At 45.5% G+C, this 25,371-nt stretch overlaps 1 protein-coding gene across 2 annotated transcripts in view; it reads left to right on the top strand.

Moving 5' to 3' along the window:
- Positions 1-435: 435 nt before the first annotated feature.
- UBTD2 (ubiquitin domain containing 2) overlaps positions 436-25,371 on the top strand; it is a 91,520-nt gene continuing 66,584 nt past the window's right edge. Inside the window, exon 1 of one of the 2 annotated variants that reach the window (XM_053290539.1) lies at positions 436-1,273. In XM_053290539.1, the coding sequence (XP_053146514.1) occupies positions 1,204-1,273 (70 nt within the window). In that variant the 5' untranslated portion in view covers positions 436-1,203. Of the gene's footprint in view, positions 1,274-2,947; positions 3,149-25,371 lie in introns of those variants that run through there. The other variant, XM_053290541.1, reaches the window with a different exon arrangement.

Here is a 25,371-nt window from a genome sequence, read left to right as displayed (position 1 = left end):
GTCAACAGGTCACAACTTAAAAACAAACAATATAAAGCTGAAGCAAGATATGACAAGAATTTAAAACAGCAGTAAAGCCGAACTTTCACCAAACTGGAGCTGTCCATTCCATTGCTTTCCACCGTGTGACTGCTAGTGCCATATGAGAGGGCCTTCTCTATGGTGGCTCCCACCGTCTGGAACTCTGTGCCACAAGGTCCATTTGGTTTTATCCTAGCCTGTGTTCTGGAAGAACATTAATGTATGACATGGAACAAATGAGCTATGCTAGTGGGAGCAAGTTCCTTCCAGAGCTCAACCCTGGCTTAAATTAACACTGGTTCTGGTGATGGAGGAAGAAGGATGAAGATGATGATGTGTTTTCCTCAGGCTGCAGAGGTCCAGGAAGCGTTGTTACAGTCCTTTCCTATCTGATGTAGGGTTTGTATGTTAGGGAGCAATGTGATTGTGGAAAGCAACCTTCTCAGTGCTGTTTCTGGTGGGGGCTTGACTGTTCAGCCTACTTGCTCGCTCGCTCTCGGGACTCTTTTGCACTGTCGTCTGTTTTGAAAGGATCAGGTGAGCACGCGCAATTGTGATTAGAAAGGAAGTTCGGCTCCCGCAGGTCTTTGACTCGAATGAGCCGGGGGGGGGGTGGTGGTGATGAGGCGTGCAGACCCCCACCACGCCGCCCAGCAGCGACGGCCTTGGAGTGGGAGAGGCTGTGGTGCGCTGCATGGAGAGCTTGGATGCGCGTCTCTGTGTCTCCTCCACCCCACCCGAGCTCTCTGCTCAGGGAAGGGCCAGGTCTAGGCGCATGCACTTCCTCGGTCTGCCTCCGTGCTGAAAAGAAGGGGGAGGCCCTCCCCGGGAGGAGAAAGCATGGAGAACGGCGATCCCAGCGCCGCCGCTGCCGCCTCCTCCTCCACCACCACCACCAGCAGAGCTTCTTCTATGGCCCGGGCGCTCTTGCAGTTGTAGCGGGTCTGATTGGTTTGACAGAGGCCGCTACAGCGTGGCGGCTGCAACACGAGCGCGGGAGGCGGGAGCTGAGGCGAGGCCGGGGCCAGCGCAGCGAGGAGGGGGACGGCGGCGGCGGCGGCGGCTCCCAAGCCAGCGCGCCTGCCCGGCCGGTGGCGGCGGCGCGGCGGCGAAGACGACGGCGGAGCCAGGGCGAGCAGGCGGAGGAGGAAGGGGGTCTCCGGGCCGGGGCGGCCGGGCCCCATGGGCGGGTGTGTGGGCTCCCATCACGACTCCTCGGGCAGCCTCAACGAGAACTCGGACGGCACCGGAGGTGAGAGCAGCGGTGGCGCGAAGGGGGCTGGACTCCTCTCGGGCCAAGGCGGGGAAGGGAGGCGAGGCGAGGCAGCGGCTCCTCCATAACGAGGAGGGAAAACGGGAGGGGCCCACCTCCCTCTCCTCCCCCCCCCCCAACGAGTCGTCCTCTTCCTCCCTGGAGGGGATGCCTCTTATTCCTCTTCACCGTTTCCTGGAGGTCTTTCAACTTTCCTCAAGTAAAAGGATTGCCAAGCCTCCTCCTGGGGATATTGCAGGGGCGAGGGGCAGCGCGGCTGTGGATGAGGTTTGGGGCCCTGTTAGAAAGAAAGGGCCACCATGAAGGAGGTTGAGTCGACTTTCTCTCTTGCACACACCCTCCCCAGTTGCCAGGTGTGGGAATTGTTCTCTGCCCTCCAGTTGCCAGTATACACCCCCACCCCCGCGCGCCACGAGCTACAGACACACACACACCCCTTGGGAAAATAAACTAAAGAATTCTCCTTCCCTGGGCTGACAGTTTCTCCCTTTGGCTTCTTGACTTTGCTTATTTTAATATGTACGAGTCAGCTGTTAATAGTCGAAAATGAGCTTTCTTCTAAATGTGGCTTTTCTTGAATTGTTCTTGCCCTCTGGCACTGCAACACACACTTAGCAGAGGAACACACATTGTGCCAGAAGATAGAACTCTTGCTGGAACTATTCATCTTCTTTAGAGTAGACTGAATTCAGACATAGTGGGCTTGTGCAATTAATGTTACGTGCCTGTCTGTTTTTCAACTTTGCATAGATTTATATGGCAAGATTTATACATCAAGATGATGATGATGATGATGGAGTATACTTTTGCACTGAGGTGTTTGTGAATTCACCTACGTTGGTATAATGTCCTTAGTTGTTTTTCTGATTGAATAGTAACACATTTCTCTTATCTCTCCCAGCTGAAATTATCTGAAATGCCCTGGGAGTCTACCAGATCTTAACTACATATCTGTTTAAAAGGGCAAATGATGTGGCACAATTAAATTTGCATTCTTTTATGCATTATACAAATTGTTGTTTCTGCCAACATAATAATAATCTCTGAAGGTTGTTATTGCTTGTAGATTTACTGCATCTTGCTTTCAAAATCTTGGAGCTGGAGTTCTGTTGTTAGGTGTGTTTTTATGTATCGGGGTGTTACGGTTCATAAAGCTATTTTTATAGAACAATTGACATTCAGGGAGTATGTATATATGGGACAAATTTCTGAATTGTCAGAGTTGCATGGCATATAGTCATAGAATTTCCATTAGAGTAAATTGGATTTTAGTACTTACATCCATAGCAACTTGTAAAATTTGAAAGGACTACTTAACAGGTTCTCAAAACCAAGGACAATGGTGTATTATGTAGAATTAATTGGGCTTAAATAAAATACAGTGAAAGATGTCATGCATTTGAAGCCATTAGTTGGGCCTAGGTTGTTCACTGTGGCTGTGTAATATCACCCATTGTTAAGAAACTATCACACTGGATAAGCATTATGAGGCGGGGCAAGGTCATAGAAGAAGAAACAACCTAAACTGTGAATGTATATGCTTTTATCTTAGCCTTGTGATCTAGTGGGTTTGGTACTGTATCAGCAAGACAGTTGGCATTCTTCAGCTGAGGGTATTATATTATTTTACATAATTTCATACTATAGTCAATTGAGGTATATAAACTGGGCAATTTCAGTAGAATTGTGGAAGCTTCTTGTCCCAGGTTTACTTATTAAGGTCCTGTGCATGCCTTCTGTATACATTTTGTATTTGGGGGCAAGGAGCCTACTATGCATGGCACGCCAACTGGATTTTCTGGGATGCCCATCTGTGTAAACTGTGTACTGGAGTGCACACTCCAGGCTCAAAAGGTAAATATGCTTTAAGGCTATTTCACTGAGATGAGATCTGGTATGATTCTAGTTTAATTATGTGGTTCTCGGACCTGATTTGCATATGCATGATTGTTCCTGTAACTCGGTGAGCAGTAACCTATTCCTGTTTTTCTGTTCTTAAACATTAGCAGATATAGTAAGTTGAGCCAGTCTGCTCAAAAATAATCATAACCTATCAATGTATCATAATCTGTCAATCAGAATGTCAGAAGTACACCTTCTTTTATTTCCAAAATGCTGAACCTTTGTAAAATATGTAATTGTGGTTAACTAAAAGTCTCTCAAGGGAAGTGATGTTTTGAAGAATGCCAAGAACACTAGAGCACAAGTTTTGGAGCAGTCCTACTTAGCCTGACACTAAACTTTGCTAGCCCAGTGGGTGACTTCTGTCTCTAATTTCACATGCAGTGCTAGATCACAGAATATCAGTTTACAGGCTCCTTCAAATTGTTATGCCTAGATTTTGAGTATTAGGAAGGCATTTTAGAGGGAGAACTCAAACCAAAAGCTGATACAGCCATGCAATTGCACAGGGCACTGAGGTAACGAGAAATTATTAGTGTTCATTAACTCACCACTGATCAATGAAGTTCCTGAAATAATCCTTCATAGTGCTATCAAATACACAGTAGACTTTGAAAGGCATTAAAATCAGTTGCCTGTCATAATGCATATGTTAAGTATGTGCTTATAGCATAAAATAAAACAGAATATGTCTTGTCAGCCACACAATTGTCTTCTCTCTTTGCAGTTTTTCATTATAGATGAATGCAAGTGGAGTTTTTAAGGGCAGATCATTTGTCCAGTACAAGTGAAAGATGGTGTCAGGGCTGATATTCATGAGTTGGGTGGCTCTTAATTTGCAAAGATGATGAACACTGTGTCTGACATCCAGATTAATTGAGCAACATGTTACACTAAGTCTGGAGTTTGCTTTCTAGATTAATATTGTGCTAGTACAAAAATGTTTGTGCTTGTATAACAAGGTGCATAACCTGTGGCACACTTCATATTTTGCAGGGACCTCTTGTGCAGAAGCACAATTTCAAGCATCCTCATGACTTCACACAACAATGCAATGTTCTTGCACTAGTGCAACTTTGTTCATTGTGCAAACACTTTGTTAGACTCTATGTCAACCTGTCTGCTACTGTCATATGCGTCACATGAGTTCCATGGGGAGGAGCCTCTTCTAACTTCAACTAAAGGGAGTCTGTTACTTGTCTGCTGAGTGGCTGTTTTGTTTGCAGGTAGATCAAAGTATCTAACTGACATGCCCTGCAGCATAATGCAGGCGGTTCAGAACCACCTGCATCACTACGGGGCTCTAACACACATACCCATAGTGAGGGTTGTTCTGCTACTACAACTCCCTGCTGGGTAATTGTACGTCACGTGCTACTTGCATTATTTCCAGTGCAAGTAACCTGCAAACTGCGATTGCACAAGGGTGAATTGTACCAGAATGGTCCTCTTGCTTAGCACCATGGGCATGTGTGTTAGAGACCTGCAGTGATGTGGGTGGTTCTGAACTATCTGCGTAATGCTGCGGGGCATGTAAACCTCCATCTGATACTTATTGGCATGAATTTGATTCCCATCCCAATGAAACTTCATATGTGACAACTGTTGTTATATTTGTATGAGCTGAGAAGCTTACTCAGTCTGCCACATCCTTGGTTGGGCTGAATGCTCAAAACATGGCCACTATGAATCTCTTTAAAGCTCAACCACCCTAGAAAATTTTAGTGTGCTTTTTGGACACCACTCCTATGCTACCATGCTTTAGATTCATTTGTTTTTTGTTCAATATCTCATTCAGCTTAGTACAGCATTGTTTAAATATATTAATATTCTGTGCTGAAGTAGACAGTGTTATAGGCCTTGTGGCTACTATAATTTTTCTCTTTCCTCAATAGAATTTTTTCTGACATCTTATTAAAGGTTTATTTCCTTTAGGAATTGTGAATGTTTCTTTTCTTCCTTCAAAGTTTAGGAAGGCCTTTTTAAAAAAATAAATAGATCCAACTTTTTGAAATATGGGCCTTGTAGGTCACTATAGAGTAAACCTTTAGTCTTCATCTGTCTGATTGCTACTGCTCTCTTTCTGACACATGCCTTGCCTGTTCATGGTACAAAGCTCTCCAACAGTTCAGTTTCGTGCTTTGTCGTCATATTGTTTCCTGAAGTATCCTTAGATGGCCAATAACTAGTGGTAAGAAATAGAAGCATATAATTGTACACACTGACAGCATGTTTAAAATAACTGCTGCATGTGTAAAATGTTGTTGCCGTACCTGATATTATTATATGGTCATAATAACAAGTTGGTTTAGTAAGAACTAATCAGCCTACTTTCCTTTCACTGTCTCTACAACTGGACTATATTTGGTTCAAATTGAGGTCCACAAGTTAGATCCCTTGTACCTCAAATGTTCATGTGTCCACCATCTTGGATTGAGGTGGATGACATCATTACAAACTGCACCCTTGAGGTGTCCCTGTGTGTCACTCACTACAACTACCAAATTTTGTTCAAATCGGTTAGACTATTCACAAGTTAGTGCACTTGCGCCTCAGTGTCCGCCATCTTGAATTGGGGTTGATGATATCGTCACAATCTACACCGTTGAGGTGTCCCTACAACTGTAGCAAATTTTGTTCAGATTGGTTAAGCGGTTCACACGTTTGTTCACTTGTGCTTCAAAAGTTTATGGTTCCGCCATCTTGAATCAGGGTGGATGTCGTCATTGCAAACTACACCATTGAGGTGTCCCTGTGTGTCACTCACTATAACTGTACCATATTTGGTTCAAATTGACATTCTTCAAATGAGTGCACTTGAGCTTCAAACGTTCATGCATCCGCCATCTTAGATTGGGGTAGATGATGTCATCACAAACTCTGCCATTGAGGTGTCCCTATGTGTCCCTACAGCTGCAGCAGATTTGGTTCAAATCAGTTAAGCGGTTCACAAGTTAGCCCACGTGTGCCTCAAATGTTTACGTGCCTGCCATCTTGAATCGGTGTGGATGGCATCACAAACAACACCGTTAAGGTGTCCCTGTGTGTCATTCACTGCAACAGTACCTGATTTGGTTAATATTGGTCCAGGCGTTGCACAGTTGATGGTGGGGGAACACACACACAGAATGCTGGGTGATCTCATAAGCCTACTGGAAAGTAGGCTAAAAATACTGTCAAGCCTGATATAGCCAAAGTGTAGCCTAAAGGTTGCCTGTCCAGAAGAAAATCCATGCATAATTCAGAACAGGGATAAGCAACTTGTTCAGCAGAAGTACTAACCATATTGAAAAGTTGTAAGTTGGAAGGGCATATTTGCTTAACATAACTAAAGCAGCTTTACTTCTCCGTTCCTCTTCCTATCCGTGCAAACCCTCTAATTTCTGATTGTCTGTTTTTGGATGTCTCGCTTTTTGAAAATCAAGATCGATATAACTGAGATCATTATTCCACTGCACCTTCAGCCTTTCTCTTTCCAAATTGACTATATGATTGTTTGCTCCTCCCCATGAGCTCATGGTCTTGGTGTTATTTTTGACTCTTCACTTGCCTTCTCAAATTAATCCTGTTGCCAAGTGTTTAGTGCTGCTGCTGTAAGTAAGTAGTATGCTATATAAATAACAGGTTTGTATGTGTGCCTGGAAATATTGCACTTCTGTAATACTCTGGAAATTATGCAGATGGTAAGATTAGAACTCTTGAGAGTGGACAAGTTGTAACTGTTTGCAAATACTTCTGTGACCACAGAGAGACACTAAGTTCTTTAATAAAAACCTTGTGGTTTAGAATCTCTAAAGGCCAATAATCAAGGGGTTGTTTGCTTGTTTTGCCTTGCATTATGTAGTTGTGTATGTTTTTACTGTTTGTGAACTATTTGTAAATATTGTATTCTTAAAAGCGGTATATAAATAAATTAATACAAAGGCTTACCTTTCAATTTATGAGGAGTATCTAAGTAGGAATTTGGGATTATAGCATTCTTCCTGCCACTCCTCAAGCAGCTGTAGGAAGGGGTGGGTGGGGAAATGGATGGTATGAAGGCAGGGAATAAATACTATCAAGACTTATGCATTCTGTCCCAGCACTGCTGCAATGCATTCTCCAGCCCCTATTCCAAGTGAATACTAATATGATGAACACTTATATACTGCTTTTCAACAAAAGGTTCCCAAAGCAGTTTACATAGATATAAATAAATAAAATGGCTCCCTGTCCCCAAAGGGCTCACAATCTAAAAATGAAACATAAGAATTTGTGGGGCTCCTTTGTATTTTAGGTAGAGGTATGATATAGTGTATTAGAAGTTGATATTGGAAATCCTAGCAGTATTGTGTATTAGAAGTTGATATTGGAAATCCTAGCAGTATTGCAGAATGCAAGCTGGCCTTCCAGTTTGTTTTGAATTGGAAACTTGCTTTTTTTAAAAAAAATTTGTTAATAGAAGGCTGGAATGATATATTGTGCAAGCAAAGCTGATCCTGAGCTGATTCCATTTTTGAATGTGGACCGGCAGGATCCTGGAGAGGAGGGAACAGTGCATTGCATATCCCTGAATATGTACTGTAAGTACATATCCAGGGATATGTAAAAATACATTAAATGCACTTTAGAGCCCATTCAGCATTTTGTAAACGTGTGCGCTTTAGGCAAGCAGAGCCCAAGCAAATTAGTATCTTATCGGCAAATGCCTTCAATTTGAGTTGAGAAGGTCACATGTAGAGTTATGAGGGTCTAATATAAAATTCTTGTCATTTTTACTAGTGTGTTTTCCTGTAGGCTGTAAAAGTGGATTGTACTCTTAGTTGTGGTGAAATCATATAGCAAGAGTTTTTAATTCAGGGGATACACACACACACACACACACACACACACACACACACACACACACAGACACACAGCTGTAAACCTAGGAACACAGGAAGCTGCTTTATATCGAGTCAGACCATTGCTCCATCTAGCTCAATATTGTCTACACAAGATTGTCAGCAGCTTCTCCAAGATTGCAGGCAAGAGCCTCTCTCATCCCTATCTTGGAAATGCCTCGGAGGGAACTTGGAACCTTCTGGATGCAAGCATGCTTCCCAGAGTGGCCCCATCCCCTAAGGGGATTATCTTACAGTGCTCACATGTAGTCTCCCATTCAAATGTAAGCCAGGGTGGATCTTGCTTAGCAAAAGGGACAATGCATGCTTGCAACCACAGTACCAACTCTCCTCTCAGAGACAGAGAGGCTCCCTTCTGTCCCACTTATCTGACCAGATGCCACATTAGTTGTTGTAGTGCAAGTCTTTTAAACAAAATATATTTGGGTTGGAAAATGCCTCAGTAACTTCACAATTTCGTGTGAGTTTCCATTCACAATTAACATTACTCATTTTGTGGGCAGTTGACATGTATGCATTTCAGAACAGCAACCATGCATTATTTATTGCAAAAGGAACTTTCCGCAGTTTAACATTACATGCCAGTGTTATTTTAACTATTTGTTAGTGCTGATTGTCCAGTAATGTAGCTTCTGTCATCTCTATTGAACTGCTCTGTGCATGCACTAGGATGTGTTTCTTTAAAAACATGTAAGCCATATGTTTTAGGGAGCCTAAATAATTAAATTCTGATTTCCCTGTATTCTACAAACTTCAACCCGGCTATGCTTCCAGTAACTCCAGCAATTGTTCTGTGATTGCTCTCTATTTGGAACATGAGAAGTAAACGGACTTTCAAACTGTGAAGGGGGTTTCCAGTTCTGAAAGATATAATTAAAACAAGGCACTTTAAACATTTATGGTTGTGATAAAAGTAATGCCATCTTTTGCAAGTATTGTTCTGTTCATCAGCAGAATTTTTAAAAGTAGTGATACAGCTGAGGTTTTTTAAAGGCAGCAAAGAATTTTTTATTTAAAATATTTATACCTCACCCCTCCAGGACACTATTGCTCAGGGCAGTTCACAAAATTAAATAGATATAATATAAAACAAATAATAATAATAAAATACCAGGCTAAAACCACATCTTAAAATTTACAAGTTACAAGTAAAAAGCAAAACTCTAAAGCCCTACCAGATTTAAGTAGCAGATAAAACATTAAAAAACTTTCTAAAAAGATGTCTCAAAACAAAACACTGAGCAAGAGAGCATGACTAAGCTTTTTTGGGAGGGCATTCCAAGTTGAGGGGCCACAACTAGGTCTCTAGTCCCTGCTAGTCAGATCTCTCTTGGTGGTGGGGCCATGAACAGGGCCTGATGCTGTTAGAAGGCTCTGGCAGGTTCAAATGGGTAAATGTGGGCTGACAGGTACCCTGGTCCCAAGCCATTTGGGACTTTAAAGGCAAAGACCAGCACTTTGAATCTGGCCCGGAAGCAAACTGGTTACCAGTAAAGCTGCCACAGTATGGGTGTAACCTTCATGAAGTGGCTTGCACTCATGAGCATCCTTGCAGCAGCATTCTGAACAAGCTGAGGCTTCTGAGTCATATTCGAGGGCAGCCCCACATAGAGCACATTGCAGTAGACCAATCTGGATGTCCCCAAAGCATGAGTGACGGAGATCAGGTTCAAATTTTCCAAGTAGGGTTGCAGATGGCATACCAGCTATAGCTGGAAAAAGGCACTTCTGTGCCTCCAAGAACAACATTGGGCCCAAAAGAGACTGGAGGAGGTGAGCTGTGGTTTTTTACTATCAAGCCTCCTTTGTTGGGCAGCTGGGAGCTTTGGAGTTACTCCTTCCCACCCTTTGTTTGCTCGATGGACCAACTGAGCCCAGCACAGACCTGCTGCCTAATTGGGATCCTCTCTTCCCTCAAGTGCCAGTGTTCACCACCTGCAGGCACTGAGTGCTCACATCAGCCCTATCCAGGGTAGTGGTGTGCATGGTTCGGTCCGGAGGCTATTGACAAGGCCTCCGGACCGGTCCGGAATTCCCGCGGTTCGGTTCGGAAGGGCGGGGGGGAGTTTCTCTTTGGGGGTGGTGGTAGTACTTACAACCCCCCCCCCGCTGCTCTTCCCCCTCCGGCGCTGGCAGTTTTCAAAATGTTCTCGGGGCGGCAGAGTTCCTCCCTGCTGTCCCTGCCCCCGTCGTTGTCCTTGCTAGCTTAAAAGTAGACAGAGCTGGTGGCGCGCGTGGTCATCTCTGCCGCTGGCGCGCACTGTATCATGCTGCACACGCACCAGCGGCAAAGACGAGCATGCGTGCCGCAAAGGGTGCATGCGAGCCACCAGCTCTGTCTACTGTGCGCGCGTGCCAGCGGCGGAGACGAGCGTGCGCGCCACAAAGGGCGCATGTGCGCCACCAGCTCTGTCTACTTTTAAGCTAGCAAGGACAACGACGGGGGCAGGGGCGGCAGGGAGGAACTCTGCCGCCCCAAGAATGTTTTGAAAACCGCCAGCGCCAGAGGGGGAAGAACGGTGGGAGGGGGTAAGTACTACCCCCCCTTAAAGAGAAACCCCCCCCCCGTGCCGGACCGTGGGAATTCCGGACCATGCACACCACTAATCCAGGGTCATAGGAACATAGGAAACGGCTATATACTGAGTCAGACCATTGGTCTATCTAGCTCAGTATTGTCTTCACAGACTGGCAGCGGCTTCTCCAAGGTTGCAGGCAGGAATCTCTCTCAGCCCTATCTTGGAGAAGCCAGGGAGGGAACTTGAAACCTTTTGCTCTTCCCAGAGCGGCTCCATCCCTTAAGGGGAATATCTTACAGTGCTCACACATCAAGTCTCCCATTCAGATGCAACCAGGGCAGAGCCTGCTTAGCTACGGGGACAAGTCATGCTTGCTACCACAAGACCAGCTCTCCTCTCCTTTGTGAGAGGAAGGACTCTGGGGGCTATTTAAGGGAAGGGCTGTGACAGGTGGCGGCTGAAGCCGGCTGCCAGAGGGGGCCGGCCTTCGGTGTAGGGCTGAGGGTTGGGCTGCACTGTGTTCAGTTTGACTGTTTGAGGAGTTGCAGCAGTAAGTGCGCCAGCTTTGTCACTGAGATTGGGTAATGTGTTTGGGTTTGTCTGGAGATGGAGAGACAGGGGTGCCTTCATTGAATGTGGGGCAGCTATTCTGGTGGTGGTGGGGAATAGAAGAAGTAACACTGGCAGGTCAGCAGGCCATTCCAGGGGGAAGATAGTCAGAAATTTAATAGCTGTCTTCCCTTCTGGCTGTCCTGCCAGCTCTTTGACCTTGGGGAGCACTGCCAGCAACCCACATAGCCTCACCTTGCTCCTCTGCAATGCCATGTCAGTCCAAAATAAGCCAGAGCTCATCCAAGATTTGATTATGGATGAAAGGGCCGACCTGGTATGTATTACTGAGACTTGGTTGGGAGAAGCTAGTGGTCCAGTTTGGTCCCAGCTTCTCCCTCCGGGATATTCTGTAGAGGAGCAGGTGAGGGGACGTGGGCGGGGAGGTGGAGTGGCTGTGGTCTATAAGGATGACATTTCCCTTACCAGGGTCCCTGTCAAGGTATCAGACCATATTGAATATGTGTACCTAAGTTTGAGGACCAGGGATAGATTGGGACTTCTGTTGGTGTACAGATCACCCCGCTACAGAGTAGTAGTGTACTGAGTCCCTTACTGAGCTTATGGACTTGGTCGCGGGACTTGTGTTGGAGTCGCTCAGACTTTTGGTGCTGGGGGACTTCAATGTTTGTTTCAGGACCAATCTGTCCGAGGCAGATCAGGAGTTCATAGCAGCCATGACAACTATGGACCTATCCCAAGTAGTCGCTGGACCGACGCACGCTGCAGGTCACACACTTGATTTGGTCTTTTACTCTGATCAGGGTGGTGTTCCGTGGGTGGGGACTCCTGTGATTTCCCCACTGTCATGGATGTACCACCATCTGGTTAAGGTTGGGATTACAACCACTTCCCACGTCCATAGGGGCAAGTGGCCTATTAGAATGGTTCGCCTGAAGAGGTTATTGGATCCAGCAGGATTCCAAGAAGCCTTGGAAGGATTTGATGTTGGTTTTGCCGGTGATCCTGTTGATGCCCTGGTTGAGAATTGGAACAACTTGCTCACCAGGCCAGTAGACAAGATTGCTCCTAAGCGTCCCCTCTCACTCGCTTCAAAATTGGCCCCTTGGTATACGGAAGGTCTATGGGGGCTGAAGCGGCAAGATAGGCGACTGGAGTGCAAGTGGAGAAAGACTCTACTCTAATCCGACAGATTGCAACATAGAGCACACTTAAAGATCTATGCTCAGGTGATACGTGCAGCAAAGAAGCAATTCTTTTCTGCCCGTACGGCTTCTGTGAGTTCACGTCCAGCAGAGTTGTGAAGGGGCTAGTATTTGCCCCTCCTCCCTTGAACCAGAATTTGGACGCATTAGTCAGCCGCTGTGATGTGTTTAATGAATTTTTCGCAGACAAAATCTCTCGGATTCGGGCCGATCTAGAAGGAGACTCCACAATTAATTTGATGTCTGAACTGGAGGTGTCCAGCAATTCCTCTTATGCGATCCGACTAGATCATTTTCAGTTTGTGACTCCCGAGGATGTGGACAAGCTCCTTGCATCGGTGAGGCCTGCCACTTGTTCTCTTGACCCTTGTCCAACATGGCTTGTTCAATCTAGCAGGGAGGCTGTTGTAGGCGGCCTAGTAGAAATCATAAATGCTTCTCTGAGGGATGGCAAGAGGCCTCCTTGTCTTAAGGAGGCAATTATTAGACCTCTTCTAAAGAAGCCTGCTTTAGATCCCTCAGAGTTGAGCAATAATAGGTCTGTCTCCAGCCTCCCTTGGCTGGGCAAGGTAATTGAGAGGGTGGTGGCCTCTTGGCTCCAGACGGTCTTGGAGGAAACTGATTATGTAGACCCATTTCAAACTGGCTTTTGGACAGGCTATGGGGTGGAGACTGCCTTGGTTGGCCTAATGGATGATCTCCAATTGGGAATTGACAGCGGAAGTGTGACTCTGTTGGTCCTTTTTGGACCTCTTGGCGGCTTTTGATACTATCGACCATAGTATCCTTCTGGAACGTCTGAGGGTGTTGGGGGTGGGAGGCACTGTTTTACAGTGGTTCCACTCCTACCTCTCAGATAGATTTCAGATGGTGTCGATTGGAGATTGTTGCTCTTCAAAATCTGAGCTTAAGTATGGTGTCCCTCCAGGCTCCATACTCTCTCCAGTGCTTTTAAACATCTACATGAAACTGGTGGGAGAGATCATCAGGGGATTTGGAGCTGGGTGTTATCAGTATGCTGATGACACCCAGATCTCCTTCTCCATGTCAACTTCTTCAGGAGCTGGCATATCCTCCCTAAATGCCTGCCTAGAAGCAGTAATGGGCTGGATGATGGAGAATAAACTGAAGCTGAATCCAGATAAGACGGAGGTACTTATTGTGCGGGGTCAGAACTCCAGAGGTGATTTTGCTCTACCTGTTCTGGATGGGGTTACACTTCTCCAAAAGGAACAGGTCCGCAGTCTGGGAGTACTCCTGGATCCACACCTCCCCTTGGTTTCTCAGGTTGAGGAGGTGGCCAGGGGTGCTTTTTATCAGCTCCAGCTGATACGCCAGCTGCGCCTGTTTCTCAAGATCAGTGACCTCAAAACAGGGGTACATTTGTTGGTAATCTCCAGACTTCTGTAATGCGCTCCTTGTGGGGCTGCCTTTGTATATAGTCCAGAAACTTCAGTTGGTTCAGAATGCGGCAGCCAGGTTGGTCTCGGGGTCATCTCAGAGAGACCATGTTACTCCTTTACTGATGGAGCTACAAAATACAAGGTGCTAGTTATAAGTTATAAAGCCCTAAATGGCTTAGGCCCTGGGTATCTAAGAGAGCATCTTCTTCACTACGAGCCCCACCGCCCATTGAGGCCATCTGAAGAGGTCCATCTCCAGTTACCACCAAGTCGTTTTGTAGTTACACAGAGATGGGCCTTTTTGGTCTCTGCCCCGAGATTGTGGAATGTGCTCCCTGCTGAGATACGATCCTCCCCATCTCTGGCAATTTTCAAAAAACACCCGAAAACCCATCTTTTTCGCCCAAGCTTTCTCAGCTTCCTAAATTTTTTAGGTTTTAATCTCTGGTTTATTTTTAAATTGTGTTTAAGTTTTTATATATGTTTTTAACTGGTTTTATGCTGTTGTTAACTGCCCAGAGACGAAGGTTTGGGGCGGTGTACACATTTGATAAATAAAATAAATAAATAAAAGCTATGAAATTGCTCCATTAGCACACACTATTAAGCACACTACAACAATAAAAATTCCTCTGCACTATTATTGCCAGATTAAAGAAAAGAAAACCCAACACTTGAAGCCATAACGCTATGTGTTCAAAGTGAAGAGTACATTAGAATTAGACACACAGGTGGAATTACATAGCATTCAACTTTAGTGTTTTTGCATATTGTCACATTTTTGTGCTCATTTCTTGTTCCTTCATAAATGTATTAGTGATTCTATTACTAGAACAGCTGTCTTTATTCACTCTCTAGCCCAAAGGTGTTTCATTGTCAGAGTGAGGCAGACTTGCTTCCAAATAATATACCTGAGCTGACTGTATTACACATCAAATACACTTGAAGATACTCTGAAATGGTCTTTCCCCATTTCTATTGCATTATAAACAGACGTCCAGAAAATCCTCAGTGTAGAACACTTTGAATGTAACTGACTCAAATGACATGGAATAAGTGAAACAGTAAAGTGGTAGAATTACAGTTTATTTTTAAACTCCCATTTAAAGATGTACTGGCAATAACAGAATTTCTTTTTGGGTCTTCCTTTCAACTGCATGCTAGGGAGAGGGACTTTTCAGTGGTTGCACCCTGTTTAGGGAGTAGCCTCCCCAGTGAGGTTCACCTGACTTCATCACTTTGTTCTTTTAGACATCAGGTAAAGACCGTTTTGTTCACTCGGGCCTTTTAAATTTTGAACTGATTGTAACTAATTTTTAAAAAATATTTTAAAAATTATTTTTCCCTTCTCCATCCCCTTTTTGGTCTGTTATGATTTAATATATTGTGTGTGTTTCAGCTCATGTTTTAATGTTGTGTATAAGCTGCCCAGAGAACAATTTAAGGGGTGGCTAACAAATAAAGTTTAATGTATTATTTATTATTATTATTTAAAAAACATTCCCATTGCCTTAATGCCCTGTTATCCATGTTTGTAAAGGAGAACAGCCCCTGCAGATAATGTGGTTCACCTGTATTGCTAAGAATGACAGCAATACTAGTTTTGTTTGTCCCTTACAAGCTGGGCTTGTATATATTGATAATTTTTATCTGCCCCAATACCCTCTAAGACTATTTTACCTTTTTGATGAATATATGGATAAAATTTTCCAAAGCTAGAGTTTGTGCAAGAGAAAATGGAAGTAGACGCATTAAAAATTTTACGAATTTAGATTGGGCATTCAAATAAAGTTAAACTGCATGCCCACAAGAACATTATTAATGTCTTCTAAGTCAATACCCTCCTTGCAGAGGCTCAGGTGGATCCTACTCTACACTCCTTCAGGCTTGGTGGGTCACAAGCTATGTGGGCCTAATCAGTTCGTTCTTACAAATGAGCATTGAGAGGTGCTTCCCAATCCAGCATTCCTTGCTGAAACTTGCATCTACTTCCGTACTCTTCGTTTTACTGGAAGAATCTTTTCAACTTTTTGAAAGATAGCAACCAAATCCCTGCTTCCCACTCTGATTTTTTGCAGATAAAGATGCTTAGTTCTTTTGGCCTTTCTTCATGTGTCCTCTAAGACTTTTCTTTGTTCATTTTTTAATCTTCTGTCATCAAGTATCCTTAGCCAACATGCTTTCTGAATTACATATCAAAACATGGCACAGCTGCTGAGGCCATACAAAAAGGAACTATAACCCAAAATGACATATACTAGGACATAGCCATAAAAAACCTAGATAACTCTCAACTAAAGATGTGCAAATTGATTTGAGCTTGAATCGTGCCTCTGTTTTGAGTTTGAAACAAAATAGCCCCATTTCAACTTAAAATGTTTAGTGTTTCAAGCACCATTTTGAAACCACCTAATGGTGCAGCAAGGAAATGACTTGTCTAGAAAGCCAGAGGTTGCCGGTTCAAATCCTCGCTGGTATGTTTCCCAGATTACAAGAAACACCTATATCAGACAGCAGCAATATAGGAAGATGCTGAAAGGCATCATCTCATACTGTGCAGGAGCTGGCAATGGTAAACCTTCCTGTATGTAGCTACAGGGCTCTGTGGTCACCAGGAGTTGACACCGACTCAACAGCACACTTTACCTTTATTTCTGGTGAGAGCTGGTCTACCAATTTGGTTTGGCTGACAGACCAGTACACTGAGGCAGGCCAGTACACTAAGTATGGGGCAGAAGGCTGGTCTGTCCACCAACCCCAAGTTGTAGTCCAGCTCTCCCCAGAAAAACAGGCTTCAAAATGGCTCCTGAAACACTAAACGTGTTTCTCTCTACTCTCAACAGTGCTTGAGCTTGACCTGCAGTGAGTACTAGGAGATTTGTTTTATTCTTCCCAAAAATACTTTACATTTGAATGTGTTCCTATCAAAGTGATCTCCACTGCCAATAAGTAATATCCAGCCAGACAAAATACCTTGTCTTGTTGTTTATGAACTTAAACAAATATAAGCTGCTTATTCACTTAGTTTCAATGGGCACATTTCTGCTTTTTCAGTACCATAATCCCTCTTCACAAAATTCTTGAGATGCTTATTTTTGTCTAAGAGACCAAGTATATAATCTGTTAACATGTGCACAAATCTTTAGTCATTGACCAAATCTTTACTCCTGAAAAACTGAGAGAGTTCTTTTACAGTAGCTTGTATCTCATATAATATTCCTGGACCTCTCAGTGGCTTTCAATACCATTGACTATGATATCCTTCCAAATTGTCTCTCTGGGTTAGGACTTGCCAAAACAGTTATATGATTGCACATCTGGTCCTACATGGAGGATTGCACTCAAGTGTGGTGCTGGGAGATGCTTGCTCCACCCTGGCCTTTGGCCTATGAGGCGTTGAAGGGATCTGTTCTGTTCTCTATGCTGTTTAACATCTACATGAAACCACTGGGAGAAGTCATTCGTGGGTAAGGGTTATGGTTTCAAAATATGCAGATGATATCCAGTTCCACCTATCATTTAAGTAAGCAGATATCAGGGAGACAGTGGATGTTCTGAACGAATGTTTAGAAGTTGTTATGGGTTGGTCGGGGAGACAAGCTGAAATTTAATTCAAATAAGACTAAAGTGCTCTGGCTTGGTATAATTGATTATCCAAATTGTGAGGCAAATCTGGTCTTGAATGAGATCACACTCCCCTGAAAGACAAAGAATGCAGCTTGGGAGTGCTTCTATTATTATTATTATCTATTAAATGTATACCGTGCCCAAACTTACGTTTCTGGGCAGCTAACAACAATCCTATATAATAAGATCCCTGGGTGTGCGCCCATGTCTCCGGTGTCTGCGCCCGTGTCTCCCTTGGGTGTTCTGGGCATGCACAGAGCGCATGCCCAGAACGGCCGAGGGAGACACGGCCGCAGGCACCAGGCGGCCATGTTGGCCAGATGGCCGGCCTGACTGCAGGAAGGCCGGAGGCGGAGGCCGCGGGACCGGACGGGCTGCGGGGAGGGCAGCGGCGGGACCGGCCCTGCCCCGGGAAAAGCCGAGGCAGTGGCGGCAGGTCCGGCCGCGGGAAGGGAAGGGAAGCGGCGGCCTCAGCCAGAGGACGAGTTGCGGCCGAGGTGGCGGCGGAGGGCCCAGGCTGCGAGGTGGCGCGCTGCCGCTTCCGTGAGGGGGAGATAAGCCGCCCGGAGGAGCCGGCCCCACCGCAGCAGGAGCGGGACCCAGCGGCAGCAGCGCCGCCGGCCAGGGCAACCCCACTGCGGCTGGAGGAGGAGGCCCAGGTGGGGGAGGGGAAAGACGGCGGCGGCGGGTCCGGCCCGGCCGCAGGGAGGGGAAAGACGGCGGCAGACACGCTGAGGCCGAGCCGGCGGCCAGAGGAGGTGGAGGGCCCCCGCCAGGAGGAGGCGGCAGGGGAGGCCAGGGAAGACGGCAGGCCCAGGGGTAGCCGGAGCCCTAGGAAAGCGGGCCCTGCTGAGGGCCCTGGCCGGAGGAGGCGGAGGGCCTGGGCGGGAGGAGGCAGCTGGGGAGGGCGGAACAGGCTACTAGCGCCCGTTAATTTAATGGGCTGAAAGATACTAGTTAACACATAAAAGTTAACAGTTCAACATATAACACATATAAAGTTAATACAATAAATAAAAAACCATAATATTAAACAAACAGTATTTTTAATTAAAAACCTGAGAAAGCTTGGGTAAAAAGGTTTTTCAAATGTTTTTTTTAAATAGCCAGAGATGGGGAGGATCATAACTCAGCAGGGAGCACATTCTACCATCTTGGGGCAGCAGCCGAGAAGGCCCGTCTCTGTGTGACCACCAAACAAGTTGGCGGTAACTGGAGATGGACCTCCTCAGATGACCTCAATGGGCGGTGGGGTTCGTAGCGAAGAAGATACTCTCTTAAATACCCAGGACCTGAGCCATTTAGGGCCTTATAAGTTATAACTAGCACTCTGTATTTTGCCCGGAAACCTATTGGCAGCCAGTGTAACTCCATCACCAAAGGAGTAATGTGGTCTCTCTGAGATGACCCTGAGACCAACCTCGCTGCCTCATTCTGAACCAATGAAGTTTCCGGACTATGTACAAAGCCAACATCAGATCTTTCCAAGGCTTCTTGAAATCTTACTGGATCCAATAACCACTTCGGGCGGACCATTCTAATGGGCCCCTCGCCCCTGCAGATGTGGGAAGTGGTTGTAAGTCCAACCTTAACCAGATGGTGGTCCGTCCATGACAATACGGAAATCACAGGAGTCCCCACCCATGGACCACCACCCTGATCAGAGTAAAAGACCAAATCAAGTGTGTGACCTACAGTGTTCGTTGGTCCAGAGACCACTTGGGGTAGGCCCATAGTTGTCATGGCCGCTATGAACTCCTGAGCTACCCTGGACAGATTGGTCCCGAAATGAATATTGAAGTCCCCCAGCACCAAAAGTCTGGGAGACTCCAATGTGAGTTCCACGACCAAGTCCGTGAGCTCAGTAAGGGATTCCGCTGGGCAGCAGGGCAATCCATACAACAACAGAAGTCCCATTCTATCCCTGGTCCTCAAACTTAGGTACACACATTCAATATGATCCGATACCTTGACAGGGACCCTGATAAGGGAGATGTCATCCTTAGACCACAGCCACTCCACCTCCCCACCCGCGTCCCCTCACCTGCTCCTCTACAGAATACCCTGGAGGGAGAAGCTGGGACCAAACTGGACCACTAGCCTCCCCCAACCAAGTCTCGGTAATACATGCCAGGCTGGCCCCTTCATCCATGATCAAATCATGGATGAGTTCAGATTTATTTTGGACCGACCTGGCATTACAGAGGAGCAGGGAAAGGCTATGTGGGTTTCTGGCAGTTCTCCCCGAGGTCAAAGAGCTGGCAGGACTGCCAGAAGGGGAGACAGCTATTAAATTTCTGACTAACTTCCCCCTGGAATGGCCTGGTGACCTGCCAGTGTTACTTCTTCTATTCCCCACCACCACCGGGATAGCTGCCCCATAGTCAACAAAGGCACCCCCTGTCACCCCATCTCCAGACGAACCCAAACACATTACAGCAAGTTCAACCCAAGTCTAAAACAGCTTAAAACTAAACACAAGCCCTCTAGTCCTCGCCCTTGTTCTCCCCTGAGGTGGCTCCCCCAAAGGAGGCAACCCCCTTTGGTGTTTTCCCGCCTGTGGCAGGCCCACCACCACACGGAGCCTTCCTGTAAAGCCCAAAACTGAGCAGTTGACCCAAGGAACAGCTGAGTCACTCAGGGGCTGGCCCCAATCTTGCCCACACTTCCCACAGATGTTAACCTGAGGCTGCAGCCCCACAGGGGAAGCAAAAGCAGGCAGGCAACAGCAGAAGGAACCCCAGCAGCCACCTGGTCTCTCACTCCAGGCAGCACTGGGTGGGAGATAGATGGACTTTCCCTCTCTGCTTGGCTTCTAGCTTCTAATTTTGGAATTGAAAGAGATCAAATGGATCTAGTCCAGCCTCCTGTTGGCAGGACTAGATGATCCATTGGGTCACCTCTCTAAGGAGGTGGTGATAATTTGGGAAAGTGTAGGGTCCACCACCCCCTCCTGCTTCCAGAACTAAGTTTCTTTCCTCAGTAAGAGCTGCAGACTAATGCATTTCTTTTTCAGAGTTGCATCCTTTCACTGTTGACAGCTGGGAAAGGTCAAAATGTGTTTTGTGATTTAATGCCCATATGCTTATATATTTAAAAAAAGGAAATGGAAAGCTTGAAGACCCTTGCTTTAGGGCGGGGACTCCAAGTGAATTATAGGATTAATATTTGAGTAGAATACAGTAAGATCACCATTTCTTGTCTCCATAAGTAAAGGCCAATGTTTTTATAAATTTCCTGTTGCATACATGGAGTATGTGGAAGATTCTTACCTGTTCTGGAGTAATATGAGAATAGTTTCTTCTCATGAGAGGCAAATGGCAGAAAATTCTGATTTTTGCAGAACTCTCAGGTAAGATATTTGGCAACTAAATAAGTTTAGTTTACTACTGCATGTTGAGATGGGAAGAGAGCCTTTGTTATGAAAACACAGAAATCTTGATTTTTCTGCAAACACAGAGGCTGGCGTCTTAAATAACACGTGTGTGTCAATTTGAAGCCTACTTTGGGAAGAGCAGAAGCAGCTTCAGGAGATGAGCAAGCTTTTCTAAAGAGAACAACATCTAGTCTTTCCCCCCTTCTAATTAACCAACTGGAGGAGGGGATATTTTTAGGGGATGGTTTCTCTTTAAGAGTTAATTCCGTGTGTGTATGTTATTTGCCAGGGCTAGCAAACTCCAGTGTTTTTGTTTGTCCCTGCCTAGAGGGGGGTGGAGTCAGCTAGGGCTGTGGGAGGCCCTACATTCATTTGACCCACATCCTGTGTCTTGGTTTGAAACATACTCTCTACATAAGAGGTGCGATCTTATTCAGCATACATGTGGGGAGAGAATCACCAAGGAAGTCTAACATAGACACTTTGAATTTCAGAGGAGGAAACGTCTCCAAAATGAGGAGTATGGTGAAAAGAAAGTTGAAAGGGAAAACCAGGAGAGTCACTTCGCTCCAGAATACATGGAGTTTACTCAAAACCACAATACTAGAAGCCCAGTTAGATTTTATACCCAAAAGGATGAAAGGTACCACTAAGTCCAGGAGGATGCCAGCATAACTAACAGGTAAAGTCAAGGGAGCCATAAAAGGGAAGAAGACTTCCTTCCGAAATTGGAAGGCCTGTCTAAATGAAGAGAACAAAAAGGAACACAAACTTTGGCAAAAGAAATGCAAGGTGACAATAAGGGAGGTGAAAAGAGAGTTTGAAGAACATTTAGCTAAAAGCATCAAGGGGAATAACAAAAACTTTTTTAAATACATCAGAAGCAGGAAACTTGCCCAGGGAGGCAGTTGGACCAATAGACAATGAGGGAGAGAAAAATAGTATACAGCATGCACACAATGTACAGTAGTTTTATGTTTTGTAACATCTAAATTAGTTTTTTAAAAATGCAGGTATAAATAGATCTTGCTTGGAATCCCTCCCCCCCTTCTTACTCACTCTCTCAACAAAACTCTGGGCTGATTCACACTTTACAAAACTGCTGCACTGAATGTACCTCTATGTAGCAATTAGTATGAAACTTATATGTACATCAGCCCATGTAGGAACATAGGAAGCTGCCTTATACCGAATCAGACTATGCAGCAGCTTCTCCAAGGTTGCAGGCAAGACTCTCTCTCAGTCCTATCTTGGAGATGCCAGGAAGGGAACTGTGGGGTGCGTGTGTGTGTGATTTGCTGCATATATGCAGTCAAATACCTTAACAGATATGTATCTATTGCATTTTTAAGCTGCCTTTTCATCTTTTGACCCCAGGTGGCATATAAAGGATTAAAATACCAAAACAATATTGAAGGTATTGGCTTAAAAACTATTATATCTCTTTTATAAACCTGTGTGTGATTAATTGGTTTCTAAATCATCCTAATCCCCTGTTTCTATGGTAGGCCTAAACTAGGGCTGGATACACCACTGAAAGAGATTGAAGACCTTCAGCCTTCTCCACTTTGCCCTTGTTCATTCTAGTGGAACGGCTGTTGTGAATGAAGTAACTTACTTTAAAAAAAATTTACATTTTATATCCCGCTCTTCCTCCAAGGAGCCCAGAGTGGTGTACTACATACTTAAGTTTCTCCTCACAACAACTCTTTGAAGTAGGTTAGGCTGAGAGAGAAGTGACTGGCCCAGAGTCACCCAGCAAGTCTCATGGCTGAATGGGGATTTGAACTTGGGTCTCCCTGGTCCTAGTCCAGCACTCTAACAATTACACCATTGACTTGACTAGCATGTAGGCTGTGTACACCTGAATTTGCTTCCTTCTATCTGATTGACACCCATTCTTGGCACTAGATGTGGCAACTTTCTGTCTCCACACCTGCAGTCTGTCAGAGCATCTCTTTGAGGGCTCTCACAAGTGCGCTGTTACTGCAACAGTTCTATTCTGTCTCATTTCAGGGCAATCACTGCTGGGGCTTTGTGAAAGTAGGAAGGAAATGTCTCAACATTAAAAGTCCGTTTGTGTGTGTGTGTGTGTGTGTGTGTTACAGAGGTTTCTAAGTAATTCTTTTGGCAGCTGCAGATTAAAACTACATGAATTGAGGCACCAGATAATCTCATGGGCCAAATGTAATAACTGAAAGATATATGTTCCCTTTAAGAATACTTAAATTTTCTTTTTTTCTAGAATGACTTCTGTAGCTTTTTGAACCAGTCAGGAGTAGGGGATGCCATTTTGTTCTTTGCAAACTGTGTGTGTAAAGGTAATGAAAATAAATATTTTCACACACTGTAAAGTTATACAAAGATGTTAAGTAAAACCCATTTGACTGTTTTTTTCAAAGCATGACACATTTTAATTAATGTAAGGAATGAAGAAGAAGGGTCTTTGTTGAACTTTTTACTAACTCTTCAAATTAACCCAACTTGAAGAGTAACAGCAAGCAATTAATTAAACCTGCTTAATATGCCCAAACAATTCCCTGCCAAGAAAGTTTGTTCCTGATTTTCTTCATATACTTAATGTGCCATTGGTCCTTGTAATCTCATATCACAATGTACTAATGATGCAGAAATGTGAGCGTAAACTGGTATTGCTTTCCAGTCTGGGATAGACTAATCAAAGATTCTGGAACTAACTATAAGTACTTTTAATGTTTGAACCTCATTAAATTCTGCAAACCCTTTCTGAAAAGCAAGACTTTGAGAACAAACTGTGTGCGGAAGACCTAAAGGTTTCTCTGAAATTTCTCTCTTCCTAATTCAGACTGTTAGCTTACCAGAGATGCTGTCGTGTCTGCCAATTCTGGGAAGATAAATCCTGATTTGACTATCTAAACTGATATTTATTCTGTACCCAGATGCGTATCCAGGGTATAGCAGGCAGGGCACGTGCCCTAGGCGCCACTTGATGCGGGCGCAAAACTGCCATGCCCCACCACCACTACAAAATTAAACGTAATCAGATGCCTCAAGCCCAAAGTGGGCACTGCTGGGCTGGCCCGCTGCTCATTGCTGCTGCTGCCACACCCGCGGCCGGCGTCTCCTGGTGGTGCCGGCACACACACACCCCCATTTGCACAGGTGCAGCGCTGAGCGCACTTCACTTGCATCCTGAGCTATTGGGGCTGCTGTGCTGGCTGGACAAACACGAGCCAGTTCAGTTTCAGTGAGCATGCACTGAACCAACCACGTGGGTTGAGAGGTAGCAGCAACGGCATTCACGTGCTGTTCGTTGCTGTGTGCTGCTGCTGTCTGTCTTGCCCACAACAGGCCACCACGACCAACCACTCTCCCACTTCCAGCAGGCTGCATTCTCTGCTGCATGCACACACACACTCTAGACCAGTCCCATCCAATCCCAAGAAGTAAGTAAACTCTGCTCAACACTGTCCCGTGTGTTGTTGCGCATGCCCAACCCTTTAAACATTGCTTAACAGGAGAATGCTGCCTGAGGCGGCAACAACTGTCACTCATCATCGGTTGAAGCCTTCCAGAGCTACAGCGTGCTAGGGATGCTTTCTTGAGAGTAAGCCCTCTGAATTCAGTGGGGCTTAACTCCAAATAAACTTGTATAGATCAGCTGGTCAGGGGCAAGAGAAGGGTTCTGTGATCCATGGGGCGCAGTGGAGTTTGGGGGGAAAGGAGGGTGTGATCCAGAAAAGGGCGGTGTGCTTAATCCCCTCCCTCTTCGTTTTAAGTCAACTTTTTGGCAAAGAAAATGTGCGGAGGGGTTTACTCGCATGCAAGCCAGTGGTGGGAGAGGCTGGAATGACCAGGCTCTTGACGGTGCCTTTATCCTGAATTCCATGTGTTGCCTTAAACTGTGTGTGTGAGAAAGAGGACTCTGACAAAGCAAAGCTGTGCTTGCGTAAACGAGCCAGGGAGGGTGAGTTGGGCTGGCAAGAACGGGGGGGGGGGAGACTTTGCAGCCTGCAGCCCCCACCCCACTACTGGGGGAAGGGTGTGTGTGTGTGCTAGGCTAGGGCTGAGCAGTGGGGAGGCGGCGGCAGCAGAGGGAATCTCCCCCGCTGGGGTGTGGGGGGCAGAAGGAAATCAATTGTTCGTAATAGCAACAGCATCGTCTTCCTTCATGATGTCATGCCGCGCCTGCTGACCGTCTCCTCCTCCTGCCGTTCTGCCCCCTCCCCTCTCTGTCATTCCATGACATAATGGAATCAAATTAAAGCCTCATTTACCAGCTCAGTGTCGCCCAGGAAAAAGGCAAAGGATTACTCTCAATTATTTCATATCGTCTGTTTTATTGTCATATTGTAATGAACTGTCATTCCCCTACAACACTTTAAAATCAACTAGCAGACCCGGCGCACAGCATTTGTGTCACTTCCCCCCCTCCCTTCTGACCCAGTCCGTTCCCCATTCCCTCCTCTGCCACTCTCCCTTTATGCGCTGTTGTGTGTGTTTAGCTTAAAAACTAGACTTTTTCATTACCACTCCTCTTCTTTCTCCCTCCCAAATTAAATAGTTGGTTCCTTTTAATTAAAGTCTGAACTGTGCCTGGTTCTATGGGGCAT

Source organism: Hemicordylus capensis, chromosome 2, assembly GCF_027244095.1.
Source record: "Hemicordylus capensis ecotype Gifberg chromosome 2, rHemCap1.1.pri, whole genome shotgun sequence".
Classification (NCBI taxonomy): Eukaryota; Metazoa; Chordata; class Lepidosauria; order Squamata; family Cordylidae; genus Hemicordylus; species Hemicordylus capensis.
The sequence above is the reverse complement of the archived record's forward strand: the minus strand, read 5'-3'. Positions and strand labels throughout refer to the sequence as shown.